Source organism: Falco biarmicus, chromosome Z (assembly GCF_023638135.1).
Source record: "Falco biarmicus isolate bFalBia1 chromosome Z, bFalBia1.pri, whole genome shotgun sequence".
Taxonomy (NCBI): Eukaryota; Metazoa; Chordata; class Aves; order Falconiformes; family Falconidae; genus Falco; species Falco biarmicus.
In genome coordinates, this window is record NC_079311.1 from 66,301,237 (window position 1) to 66,315,472 (window position 14,236).

Here is a 14,236-nt window from a genome sequence, read left to right on the forward strand (position 1 = left end):
AAGCTACAGAAGGGGCAGCTCAGGGCAGCCTGCGCCCTGAAGCACTGATCTCAGACAAACTTAGATACATGACTGATTTGAAACTGTTCCCCTTTCCATTTGGGGAGAGCATTTTCTGCAAATGCATTGCCTTTTATGAGCCGAAGAAAGCAGAGCATAGGAATGGGCAGCATGAAATAGTCACTTTGCTTACTTTTCAAGTATCCTGTTTTAAACAGTTAGGACAGCAAATCTAAGCCATATGTACACGCACCTGTTTCTGTCCATGTTTTGATATTCTATCAAAAAAGAATCATATCATTTCACACAAGAATGTTGTCAAACACCTGTTCCAGCTGTTGGATAGTCACTTTTCCATGTCCGTGTTCTGAGTTCAAAAGACCTAGATAAAACTATAGCTTGGATTAAATTGCAAGGTGGCAGTAAATAATTAATTACTCTTGGAAAACAGGGCAAACAAAATAATAATACAAAAGCCCAGGCAAAGAGCAGGAAAATTAATCCAAGTTCACTAGATCAATTACATTTTTGTCAAATACTGAAAAAAAGAATTTCTGCTAAGTAGGAAAACTGAAAGACATAAAGGATTAAAAAGACAGTATTGTGGTCAGAGCCTCCCTCCTAAGTTATCAGACTGGGAAGTACAACATGTACACAAAAAGTTAGTATTTCATAATAAATAAACCTAATAAGCATTATGACGTAGAACAGTTCTTACTACAAAAAGAATGCTTGATGTTTTTCTGCCAGCTCCATTTACAAACATCATCCTTTGTATACAGGACAAATCACCTGCTTTAGGTACACTCTAGTTCTGAGTCAAGGGTAGCACCATTTTCTGATAAATAGCACTACTACAAACACACCATAAGACCACTGTATATTTTACTTATGTCTTGCCAGGAGGCAGAAGAGATTGCTGTTAACAACTACCTGAACTTGCAATAAGTCCATATCCTCATGGGCTTAAGGCTCTTGCACTGAGAATGAGTCTTGCTTCCTGCTATCAGTATAGCAAACATTAACATGGGGCAAGAAAACAAGTCTTCCACTGTCTTTGCAGTAGATTTTAAACCTGAGCAAAGCAACTCAGAACAGTAGCTCAAATACACATTTAATCTGTTCACAGGCAAGCTTTATATAGTTTAGAATCATTTATGGTACATAAGCTCTATGTGTTAATTTCCAAGTAAACTTTGGCAGAGTATCTTACCTGATTATTTCAGAACAGCTGCTAGTAAAACATAAAGCTATTGAATAAATATTCACAAATTATCTCTTATAATCCAAAGAGGCATGACATTTTTTACTAAAAATACTGTTTTGTGACACCACGGAGATTTAGAATTGCATTGCTTGTTACATAAACAACTTCTCAAGCATTGTGCTGCTGAATCTTCAATACTTTGTGTTTTGACACCAGGGTTAGCAAAGTAAAAACATTACAACCTAACACCTGAAACCTCTGCTATTAACAAAGCTCTCTTACTCAAATTCACCAAGGGAGATTTCATAATTAAAATCTAAGATTTTTTTAACGTAGAGCTTCAGACTTGATTCATTACCTTCAATGTTTCTAATCTCTGACAACCTAAGGCCAAAGGATTTGGTCCCATTCAACTGCAAAAATTACCGGCTGGCTGAAACCTCACTTTCATGAGTGCACCACATTGTATGCACTACAGTTCATCTGAGGCTGCAGAATGCATGATCTCTGGCATTTGTTCTACCCAGCCTTTCAGTGCCATTTTGAAATGTATGAAACACAGACCAGCATTAATACCCTAAAATCTTCGTGTCTGCGGAGATCTACTTGTCTTAGTTGCCCTGCCTATCACAGCTGCAAACACCAGGCATTTAAAGTTATTATCTTACTATTGATCATCATAATTATCTGTACCATGGGAGCACTGGAAGATACACCTGCACTGTCACCGTAGTTCAGGACTTGAACCTGCCTGTGTCTCAAGCTTCTTAATCATCCAGACTGCTTAAGTGCTTGTTTGCACTGAACTGCAAATGGAAGGAGCCAGCCACCTCCTCACATGGGAAACTCAAGACACAAAGGCAACACATACAGTGAAACAAGGAGCATCAATCCAAAAGCACAGCAACAAATACAGTAAAGTCATAAATTAAGATTTCTGGTGTGGCCCGGATCCTGTGAGCTCTTACGCTAGACTCCATGGATAACATAAAATAGATCCTAGCACCAAAACAGCCTCCAAACTCATCTATGGTGATGAATGAGATTGAATAACAACATAAATTATATAAACAACTTCCTTCTCTGCAGGTACTGCCACACAAACACTAGAATCATGATACCTTACTGTGTCTGCATTCAGGTGCAAATACACAACATAGATGTACACAAAAACTTCAACAGTTTCTCTGAGGAATCATTGTAGTCACATAGATTATATGTATCTGCGTAACTGCATCTTTTCTGCTGAAGCTACACAAACTTGCAGCAGCAACATGGCCACCACCTCCTCTTCTCAACAGTTTACGTCCAAAGATACTCTCACAAACCCTGAAGGAAGCAAACAGTGAATGTAACATTTGAACTTCCCTTGCCTGTGAATGTCCAATATACTGGAAAAACCATACTGTGTAGACACAGCACAATATGCACTCCATTGTGTCTGTAAATATATTTCACAACAAGGATGCTTAGGTTTTCTTATACTGGCTGATTCAGTGAAGACAGGCACATATGCACATATGTGTGCAGTAACTCTGAACACATTTTCATGTGAAGTCTAACAACCATTAGGCGGTGGTGAATCAAAATGCCCATACAAATAATTCAAGACTAACTGGCAAGAAGCTCAGAACAAGCAAGACGTGATTGTGTCGAGTAGGTTAAAAAGCATTAAGATAATTCTAAAGCAATTTTTATGTTTACGAGTGGTATGCATCGGCACTCCTACAAAAAGCCTGTAATAGAATCAGATTTGAGATTTCATGAAGTACTTAGCTCCTCTCTGTCCTAGGAAATAATGTCAGCAGGGTAGTTTCTATCTGGAATGCACCCTATAGACTCACACAATCATTCAGGTTGGAAAAGACCCTTAAGATCAACAAGTCCAACTGTAAACATTACACTGCAAAGTTTACCAGTAAACCATGTTCCCAAATGCCACATCTACACGTCTTTTAAACATCTCCAGGGATGGTGACTCAACTGCTTCCCTGGGCAGCCTGTTCTGATGCTTGACCACCCTTTCAGTGAAGAAATTTTTCCTAATACCCAATCTAAACCAACCCTGGTGCAACTTGAGGCTGTTTCCTCTTGTCCTATCGCTTGTTATCTGGGAGAAGAGACCAACACCCACCTCAACACAACCTCCTGTCAGGTAGCTGTAGAGAGTGGTAAGGTCCCCCCTGAGTCTCCTCCATGCTAAACCACCCCAGTTCCCCCAGCTGCTCCTAATAAAACTTGTGCTCCAGACCCTTCACCAGTTTCGTTGCCATCTCTGGACACGCTCCAGCACCTCAGTGTCCCTCTTGTAGTGAGGGGCCCAACACTGAACACAGGAGTCAAGGTGCAGCCTCACCAGTGCCCAGCGCAGGGGGACAATCACTTCCCCAGTCCTGCTGGCCACACTGTTTCTGTCTGATACAAGCCAGGATGCTGCTGGCCTCCTTGGCCTCCTGGGCACACGGAGGGCTCATGCCCAGCTGGCCACCAACCAGCCCCCCCAGGCCCTTTCCCCCCAGGCAGTTCCCAGCCCCCTGCCCCCAGCCCGCAGCGCTGCGGGGGCTGGTGTGACCCACGGGCAGGACCCGGCACTGAGCCCGGTTGAACCTCACACAACTGGCCTGGGCCCATCGCTCCAGCCTGCCCAGACCCCTCTGCAGAGCCTCCTGCCCTCCCGCAGATCAACGCTCCCCCACAGCTGGGTGTCGCCTGCAAACTTACTGAGGACGCACTCGAACCGCTCATCCAAATCATCGATAAAGATATGAAACAAAACTGGCCCCATACTGAGCCCTGGGGAACACCACTTGTGACCAGTCACCAATCGGTTTTAACTCCACTCACCACCACTCTTTGGGCTCAGCCGTCCAGCCAGCTGTTCACCCAGCACAGAGCACACCCATCCAGGCCATGAGCAGCGTTTCTCCGGGAGAATGCTGTGGGAGACAATGTCAAAGGCTTTACGAAGGTCCAGGTACACAACATCCACAGCTTTTCTCTCATCCCCTATGGGGGTCACCTTGTCATAGAAGGAGATGAGGCTGGTCCAGCAGGGCCTACCCTTCTTAAACGCGTGCTGGCTGGGCCTGATCCCCTGGCTGTCCCACACATGCCACGTGATGGCACTCAGGATGATCTGCTCCATGACCTTCCCCAGCACCGATCTGTAGTTCCCCAGATCCTCCTTCCTGCCCTTCTTGTAGGTGGGCGTCACACTGGCTGACCTCCAGTCCACTGGGACCTCCCTGGTTAGCCAGGACTGTTGGAAAATGATAGAGAGCAGCTTGGCGAGCTCTTCTGCCAGCTCCCTCAGTACCCTTGGATGGATCCCATCCAGCTCCACAGACTCATGTGTGTCCAAGTGGAGCAGCAGGTCACTAATGGTTTACCCCTGGAATATGGGGTCTTCATTCTGCTTCCCATTCCTGTCTCCCAGCTCAGGGGGCTGGGTGCCCTAAGAACAACTGGTCTTACAATTAAAGACTGTGGCCAAGAAAGCATTATGTACCTCAGATTTTTCCTCACCCTTTGGGGCAATGTTTCCCCCCACATCCAAAAGACGGAGATTCTCCTTGGCCCTCCTTTTGTTGCCAAGGTATCTGTAGAAACATCTTATGTTGTGTTTCACAGAAGTACCCAGACTAAGTTCTGGTGAGCTTTGACCCTTCTAGTTTCCTCCCTGCATAATCTCATGACATCCTTACTCTGCTCCTGAATTGCCGCCTTCTGTAGAGGAATTATAGAGGACTGTATGAAAAGTTTATTTGTAAAAAGGTTATGATGATTGTTAAACACCTAAAGGTATGAAATGTTAAAAAGGAAAAGAAAAAAAGAAAAGAAAAAAAAAGGGGGGGGATTGTAGAGGAATGAAGCTGGGTTAATTAACATCGATAACATACAGCTGTGGGCTGGCTTCAGGGGCGGTGGGTCGGCTGATGTAGACCAGGTGCAGCTGTGGCTGGTTCTGTTAAGGGGTTGGGCAGCCAAGGAAGAGACAAGGCAGAAGCAGAGAGAAGAGAGAGAACACATGCCCAGGATGAGGAGAGACTAGGAGAAGGCAGCAGAGGGACTGGCATGAGGAGTATGTTGGTATGAGATGGTAAAAGACCTTGTTGCAGCCCGCTAGTTTAGAGAGTGCTGTGACATCCTTCCAAAGTTCCTAAACTCTCCCTTTTTTTTTTCCCGAGTTCCAGTCAAAGCTCTCTGTTTAGCCAGGCTGCTCTTCTTGCCCACCAGCCCTTCTTTTGACACATGGGGACAGCCCTGCTGTGCCTTTAAGACTTCCTTCTTGAAGAATGTCCAGCTTTCCTTTGTCCATCTTGCGGTATTAAACTTCAGAGCAACATAAAACCATGAGGCCTATGGCATCACCGTGCAAAACTGGTAAAAAGGAATTGTAGCAGGACTGCTGAAAGGACTGCAAAGGTGACACGAACCCATTTGCTGAGCAATAGAAGCTGCAAATCGCCCACACACACACACAGACTGTGCTCAGACTAGGGTTCCGTTGCATACCTGCATTTACCTTTGCTACACAAGATACGAACTCAGACTAGCGATGCAACTCTTCTGAGTAAGTTCTCACTCGTGAACAGAAGTTGAAACATCTATCTTGGTAAGTCATCAACTATGTCAAATAGAAAGATATATTTATAATAAATCAATCTTTCAGGAATAGAAAAAGACAACATATTATCTGTAATGAAATACACATTGTGGCAAGATACACGCTAAACAGCACCAGCTAGGTCAGACCCCTTGCCAGTCCATCTACAGTCACTGTTCAGCAGCAATCGCATCACCTCTGGGGGAGCATGCACTGACCAAGTGAGCGCTAACTGGAGGAAGACAGCTTCCTGCTTTTCACTGCATTAACCACTGACATACTTTACACCCCCCATTTGGGCAATTGTAAAGGGCATGAAGAACACAAAAAGATCATAGGTTATGCAGCATGGAAAATTTGCTAGTTATTAGTTTACTCTTTTATACCAAACTTTGTGAGATTCCTGCTTGAAGAATTCAAAATTCTGGGAAGTTAAAGGTAAACTCAGGTAACAAAAGACTGAACATTTAATTTAGCTAAAAACATGGTAAACGAAAAACAGAACCTACTGATAATTTGCAGGGCATAAGCCTTAAGGTCAGAAAGGAATTATTTGTATGATACACTGAAGAATGACAACTGAGAAGATGCATGGGTATCTTCTTGAAATTATGCCACAAGCTGATCTCTATTAAACCTTGCAAAGACCCATATGGCTGTGAGATTTCATTTCATTTCACCATCACTAATCTGAAAAATGTCCATTTCTACTCCTGCTTAAAATGCAGAAAAAGTAATCTAGGAAAACCACTCTTTAGGAATAATGACACCAGGTGTTCTATTAAAAATGTACCAAAAATGTTATTGTAATGTCCAACCTGCCATTGCCACTTGACATTATGAAAGTGGAATAACTGCCCAAATACCCAGTCTATTTGTGGATCCCCATCAAAACAGGATCACATTCCTGAATTAACATATCTAAAATGTCTAAATGGTGTATTAGGTATAAACTGACAAAAACTTTTCTATGTGCTCTCAGTTTTATTTTTTTCCATGGTTCACAGCATTAGTTTGAAAGACAAATTTTAAGGAGATCAGAAAGACTGTAACTCTGAATACAAAACAAACCAAGTCCAAGAAGCTGGCATTCCACAGCACAGGCAAAAGGCAGCCCTAATTTCTGAGATGTGCTGAGCTGACTTCTTGCATTACAATTTTTCAGAGAAAATAATGGGCAAGGAAATCAGGAGCGAGCAAAGAAAAGCAGAATAGCAATAGAGAAGGAAATACAATGAGATGGAAAAGCAGGTTGTAACTTACCCTTCAGAACCTAAGAGATGTTTCAGGGAGAACCTACCCAATCCACCCAGAAAGAACCTCCCCTTTCTAATGATCCCTCTAAAGGCTGCAGTATTTTTTTCACTTTTCTCAACCATGCAACTCAGAATACGCAGCTTTCATATGGCTGCTAAACAATTCCTAGACAGGCCCCAAAACATCTCTGTTTCTGTTTATTTTTAAATCTTGTGATATTAAAACAAATACCGAGATTTATGGGAAAAAAACCTGCTGTGACTAGTCAGTGACTTCTGAACCCTAGGAAACAGCAGTATAGCCGCGGGTGAGAAGTCTGGAAGCCAGTGAAGCAGCAGGAGCACTGACCCAACCAAAGCTGTGTCCCATGTTCTTTTCAGAACCTGGCTTACCTAAGTAAGTGAGGCCTTCTAAGAGCAAACACATGTACATTTTGGGTTATAGCACTGTGGCTGGGAAAGTGATCCAACAAACTTGGTGGGGGGGGGGGGCGTGGCTCAGGGGAGGGGAAGCTGGTGGTGGTGGAAATGCAGAAATGAGTGTTGCTGTACAAGGAACTTCTGCAGAAATTTTCTCATCCTCTCTTGGGAACTAAATAAACATTGCTATAAATAAAAGCAGCTTGCAAACTATAAATGAAAACCCTAAATCCAAACTTTGCCCCATCTTCACCAACACAATGCAAGTAATAGCCAGTACACCCAGGGTAAGGCTCAGCCTCCTCACTCATGCTGGACAATGTATTTTCCATTCTCCCACTCCTCTTCCTGCACAGAAAGGAAAGGCTTTCCATTCCTATTCACATTTGTCTCTCCTTTTTCTATCCCCATGACTCCTGTATCTTTGTCACCCCTAAAGAAGTCTGTCTTTATGTGCAAACAAGCCTGATGATGTCAAGCTTTTAAATACTGTGAAAATAGTTTCAAGACTTAAAATGACTGTGCGCCACGTGTCATACTGAACAACCCCTTGTAATGCATTTTATGTAGAGCTGACTCTCTGTCTCCGTTTTTTTTAGTCTGTCATTTAACAGAGTAAATATTTCAGTAAGAATTTTATAGTAATAGCCTATTTCCTGCTGAAAAAAATCCCCTAGTATGATGGATGGTTTCCTGCTTAATCGCTGCTGTACAAAATGCAAACTACAAGTAGTTTCTATGACTAGAAATCTAGAAATCTCTAATCCTAAATTAGTTAGCACGAATATGTGGGGATGTTTTGTAGACTTAGTGTTTTTTCAACACCTCCCAGAAAAATAATTTCCTAAATAAAACCTCAGTGCTTACTCCAACACAAGATACTGTATTTAGTCAAATATTTTTTTTTCAGTTCAAACTACCAAAACCTCAACTGGGAAACACAGTTTTAAACTGGGAGAAATTAGAAGCAAAGGGACAAGAAGATAAGATATCCAGTAAGTAAACAGTTTTAAAGAGCAGCACACAAACAGGAAACACAAAAGCAGCACAAAATGCAGAGCTTGATTAAAAACACAAGAGAAAGGGAAGGAAGGAACAAAGCCAGCATAAGCCTATGCCTTCCAAAATGCAGATAAGTCAATAGCATACACGTAACAAATATCCTCTCGTTAAAGACAGAGAAGCCATAAGCCAAACCATTGATTCAAGAGTCAGCATGCAAAAAGACAATTACTGAAATCTACCAAGTATTTGTGAAACAGGAGGAACGCTATACATAAAACCAGATACAAAACAATTGAGGGAAATTAGAACAGGAAAGCAGTTCTACTCCATGTAACTCAAGGAAGGATTCAGCAGATCCTGGCTCTGTTCAAGTCAGTCCACATTTCCCCAGCAGAGCTTAGCAAGGGGAACTGGTTGCTGGAGAAGAAATCCATGAGCTGCTGGCACTGCTGCACACTCCTGCAGTACAGATCAGTTTGTTTGAAGCAGACTGATGTGGCAGAATTCAGAAGACACACAAAAAGCTACTTCTTTTGCCTCACTACTGGCACAACTATCTGGTAAAAAAAAAAACAACAAAACCCAAACCACCACAATCCCAAACAACATCCACCCCACACTGAAAGTGAACCCTGACACTATAAACTGCAAAAAAACACTTCACAGCTGATCAAATGAAGGGATCGTTTTCATCCAAATTAACTGGGATCAGCCAGGTCAGAACACACAAATGCACGAACAGCAGTGCCAAGATACACCCTGCAAGGGGACTTTGCTGAGGAAATTTTTCACACCCTAATGAGCCGTGGCCAGCCCGAACATGTCCAGTGTTATGTAGGGTTGTCCTGTGACATTTTGTTGAAAAGGAGGTAAGACAGTTGACTGGCTCTGGCGTTCATTCTTACTGTGTTCTGGTAAGCTCTCAGAAATAATAAATTCCCTTGTTTTCACAGAATTTTTCAGGTATGGATTGAAGAGCACTTTTTCACCGAAATCTTCCAGCTTTAAAACTTCATTAACATTTTCTTCATTTTTAATTGAACTCTGTTGAGATTCACATAAATCATCTTCCAGCGTTTCTATGGGTAGTAATTCCTTCGCTGGTATCAAAGCTGAATGCATTTGACTTCTGATATCCTGATCAGTAATTATGTAAGACATGGATGGTGAAAAACATTTAGCCACTTCATTTTCTTCACTATACAGTATCTTGTTATCTCTATTAATCATGCCTTTGGTATTAATATCAGTACATGCAGAAACATGGTTTTCACAATTCATTAGTAGTGATTCTTCCTGACTTTCTTCAGGAAAACAATGTTCCAAAACACTTACATCTTCAAAGTCTACGGTTTTAGCCTCAGATGTCACTGCCTTCAAAAATGAATTATTCTGTCAGTACAAAGAGATAAACTGGAAAGTTATATAGGGATACACAACATATTTGATTTTTTTTTTAATATATAAAATATTGCCATTCAAGCTCTGCTTGACTCAATTTAAAAAGTGAATTAATAAAAAGAGTTCATATGCATTTCAGTTGGGATGCAGTTGTATGAATGAACACTAAAAATGACAATGTTATTCTGTCCATTTGTTAAACACTTTCATATTAAGTTTTCTGTGTTTAATAAAATGAGGAGTTTTAATGAAGGCTCAGAATCAGGCTTTGCCTGTTTACATCTTTTTCACTCTAACCAGCCATTTTTGAGACAAAAGTTTAAATACTACTTTCCACAGATTACACTTGCTATGTAACCTGATCAACTCTGTTCAAATAAACATCAGAACTTTAATAAGGAACAAATATACAACAACAACAACAACAAAGAGATGTTAGTACAAGAATATACTGAATCTTATATGTTGCGCTACATTTTTTCTGGAGAAGGGAGGATATATCCAGATGTGGGTATCTGATTCAGTAGATTCAACCTGAGCAAATTTAATTGACTTTATTTAATAAACCATGTCCACCAATCACTTTATAACTTCAAAACATTTCTTATAATTATGTAAGAATTAAATTAATATACTTTATAGAGATGCATCTTTTCTATTAGTTTGAAACACAACAAAGTGCATTTCAGAGCACCTAAACAGAAGAATGAAACTTAGTGGTTTTTTTATTTAGTCATAAAATGACTGTCAGAGAAGAACTTCTCTCCATCTGATCCCTTCTTTAATATATATACAATTGCAATTATTACCATAGATGCATTAAGAGGCCATTCCACTGCAATGCTCTCTGCAGGATTGGGTACATCTGGCCAGCAAACCTTTTTAAACCTATCATTGAGAAAGGAATTTTAGTCAAATGATGGAAGAAACAGCTCATTAAAAATAAAATTATCAGATCTCCAAATAGCCCAAATACTGCTAAAATACAAACTTCCACAAAGGAAAATAAGCCCAAATGAGGCTGTATACAAAACCTGTTGTGATTACATTTCAGCGTGGCTCTTGAGTGAAAAGCCACTTCAGCTAAACTTTGCTCTAGTTAAGTGTCCCTAGCACTACACCACACTACAGCTATGCAGAGCTCCTATGTTGTCAGCAGATAAATGATGCTGACACTGCAGTTTATAACTACCCAAGGGAGCAGCAGACAGGAAACAAAATTAATCACTCATTGATACTGGGTGTATATGTAAGGGAATGAAAAGTGGGCCACAGCTTCACCTTTTAAATTGCAATTTATCTGCACAAGAACATAAACACTCAATTACATCTCAAAGTATTCTCCAGAATCAAAATATACTTTCTTACTATTGTGCAAGTTCAGAATACACACCACAGATGAAGATGTAAAAGAGCTGGAAATTATACTTACTACTTCAGCTGTACTGACTACCTGATGCATTGCATGACAATAATCATGATTCTAATAGCTTAGAATATCCCAAGATATTTAAGATTTTTAACCTTCTTAAGCTTCAACCAGACAACCCAGTCACTTTTCATGCTGATGAAAAGCATATGTTATAACCCTAAAAATCTTCACAATCATCTTTGGGATGTTATAGCATCCCCAGGCTCTGAGGGAACAATTTAGAATCTGACAGGGGACATCTGAGACATCAAAGAAAAGGATTATGAATTGCATATATATGGATCCATACCCAAGGATCAAGCACCCAAATGCTTTCACATAATGTAATTTTTAGTCTCTTCATGAATTCTTTATAGCTCAAGGGAAGAGTCACAAACTAATGGAAGAAACGTTAACATAGCTAAGATAAGCACTAGAGGTTGTGCAAAATGTGTTCTAGTGGTGTACCAGCAGATATATTAAAGAGTACCTGGGAAACTTTATTTTTGGTGTTATCAACTTTTCAGCAACTGACCTAAAGTATGTTTCACTTGTTTGACCATGGAACTGCAAACGGCATGTAGTGTTCTCCATAAACTGATTTTTGTGATATGTAAATCTGTTTCTCCTGTTTCTTCTGGTCTGATTTACTGAACTTTCTAAAATTAGTATTTATTTTGGGCTATAGCACATGAGCTGCAGTTACAAGATAAACTGTATGCTTAGTTAATTGTTACTCCAGTTGCTTAATTTGACATTGTTTTGGAAACCAATAAAAGCATTTATAAGACATATAAAAAATTGCCTTCTACAAGTTAAAATTAACTGACTGCATTCAGTTCTAGAAGGTAGAAAAAATACTCACGCATGTTTTTTCAAAATGCATGTTATCCAAAGACCTAACAGAAACAACATACTTAATCCAACGGGTAGAGCAATGAAAATAATGTCTTCTTTATCTTTAGAGGGGGGAAAAAAAAACAACACAGATGTTTATGATTGCTTCGTGTATTCCCTTAAGATAACTAATTTTCAACATCTGAGTCATCTAATTAGCTCAATTTTAAAGAGCTCTGTCAAAACTAGACACAATTACCAGAATAGTGTATGGTACTCATTGTACAATGTGTCAAAAGAGTATTTTGAGTCCAACAAGACAGTGTCACTGAATCAGAAAAGCATCTCCTAATAAGTCTGCTCAGGAACAGATGTATTGCACTTTAAAATTTCCTTTAAATAGAATCAAACAGTAATTCAGATTGGAGGTGACATCTGTAGGTCACCTTGTCCAACTTTGAAATTAGAATCGGGTTGCTTAGGTTATACCTAGGATGAAGAGTCTACCACCTCTCTGGGCACATGTTGTTTTAGAGTCAACTAAATCTGCCAGACAGTGCCACTGCTATCTGTTAACTACGAAATAAATAGTAAAGGCAATGCAGGATATAAGTTTTAAATACACAAAAAATACAGTTTCTCGACCAAAGCAGCGCACAGATTTCTGAACTAGCTTCCAAGTACCGACCAGAGCTAAGTACTGACAGCAGTACAGACCAGACACCAGCATAGTCTAACTTACCTTGCATTTGACTAGCAAATTGGCAGATTAATTTAAACTAGCAACCAAAAAATAAAGTAGGTTTGAGTCCTGCAACAAGTTTAAGGGTAGCTTATGCACTTCTTTATATTTCAGTTTGGCCACCTATGACAATTTATGTTTTGAAAGCACTTCTACTTCCAGAAGCAGAAATGAGGAAGTGTCTGAACTTCTGACCTGCAGCCCTGATTCCAAGCTCCTCAGTATAATCTGGCTAATACAAATAGTAAGAAATAGGAAAAGATATTTCCCCCACAGGCTGGCCACAACCTGTACATTCATTTATTTACGTAGCAGAAATGATGCAAGGCAACAAACACACAGCTATCCTCAGTCTAGCATCTCTGATGGAAATAACTGCTTTTTAATAAACTGCTAGGCATCCATCCCATAATTGATAGCATACAAACTCCCACATGATGCTCCCACAAACACTCATAGTATTCCACAACTTTATTGACAGCAAAATAACGATTTTAGGTTCTGAGTTCCAATCTTGAGGTTTTATTATGTGAGATGATAATGGAATTGAGTTAAATTCAGCTGCTGTTGGTAATTCTTCCTTCTTTTGTTTAACACTAATTTAAAAAAAAATAACAAAAGCCAACAAAAATGCCCTATATTTCTTACTCCCAAACCTGTTTTTAAAATAACAGTAACTAACCTGGAATATTACTTACCGAATTTCAAAGTCTTGAAGGTTTTTGGCTCTCCAGTTGTTCCACCAGCATTATTGCTCGCCATGATATAGACAGTATATTGTGTATTAGCCTGTAAGGACTTCAGTCTGTATTGCAGAACATCAGCGTTCACTGTTTCATCTTTTCAGAAGATTTGTGTCAATAAATACACAAAAACCTGTTATACCAGGGAACTGTAGACTTATTCAGCATCTTTTACAATGATAGATCAGGAAGTATTTTAAAGAAAACTTGAAATACAAAGTGACCTTATCAGCCCTTTGAGAAAGAAAAATTACCAGACAATGTTTATCAATGCTACTTAAAAGTTTAGGACAAAAAAAATAAACCAATAGGTACTTACTTTTAAAAATAGATAGACTTTTTTTGCTCATGTTAAAGATAGGTGAATTATTACCTCCTATAGTTTATTTTACCATTAAAGACAGGGCTTTGAAAATTTTATTTCTTTGAGAACTTAATTTCTTCAGAAATTAAGATTTTAAAATAGTTTCTGCAGCTTGTGAAATTTAACTATATTTCTACTACACGCAGTTAGACACTGATCATCCAAAAGGATAAAATTTATCAGCACTGGAATATTACCACAGTAAATTCAGAGGAACGCCAAAATCAACAGGAATTTTTTGTCC

General features: G+C 39.8%; 1 protein-coding gene across 2 annotated transcripts in view; it reads right to left on the bottom strand.

Moving 5' to 3' along the window:
* Window positions 1-6,777: 6,777 nt before the first annotated feature.
* IL31RA (interleukin 31 receptor A) overlaps window positions 6,778-14,236 on the bottom strand; it is a 38,655-nt gene continuing 31,196 nt past the window's right edge. The window contains exons 13-16 of one of the 2 annotated variants that reach the window (XM_056324683.1): window positions 13,584-13,724; window positions 12,172-12,265; window positions 10,705-10,783; window positions 6,778-9,868 (exon numbers count right to left, since the gene is read on the bottom strand). In XM_056324683.1, the coding sequence (XP_056180658.1) occupies window positions 9,290-9,868; window positions 10,705-10,783; window positions 12,172-12,265; window positions 13,584-13,724 (893 nt within the window). In that variant the 3' untranslated portion in view covers window positions 6,778-9,289. Of the gene's footprint in view, window positions 9,887-10,704; window positions 10,784-12,171; window positions 12,266-13,583; window positions 13,725-14,236 lie in introns of both variants that reach the window. The other variant, XM_056324682.1, reaches the window with a different exon arrangement.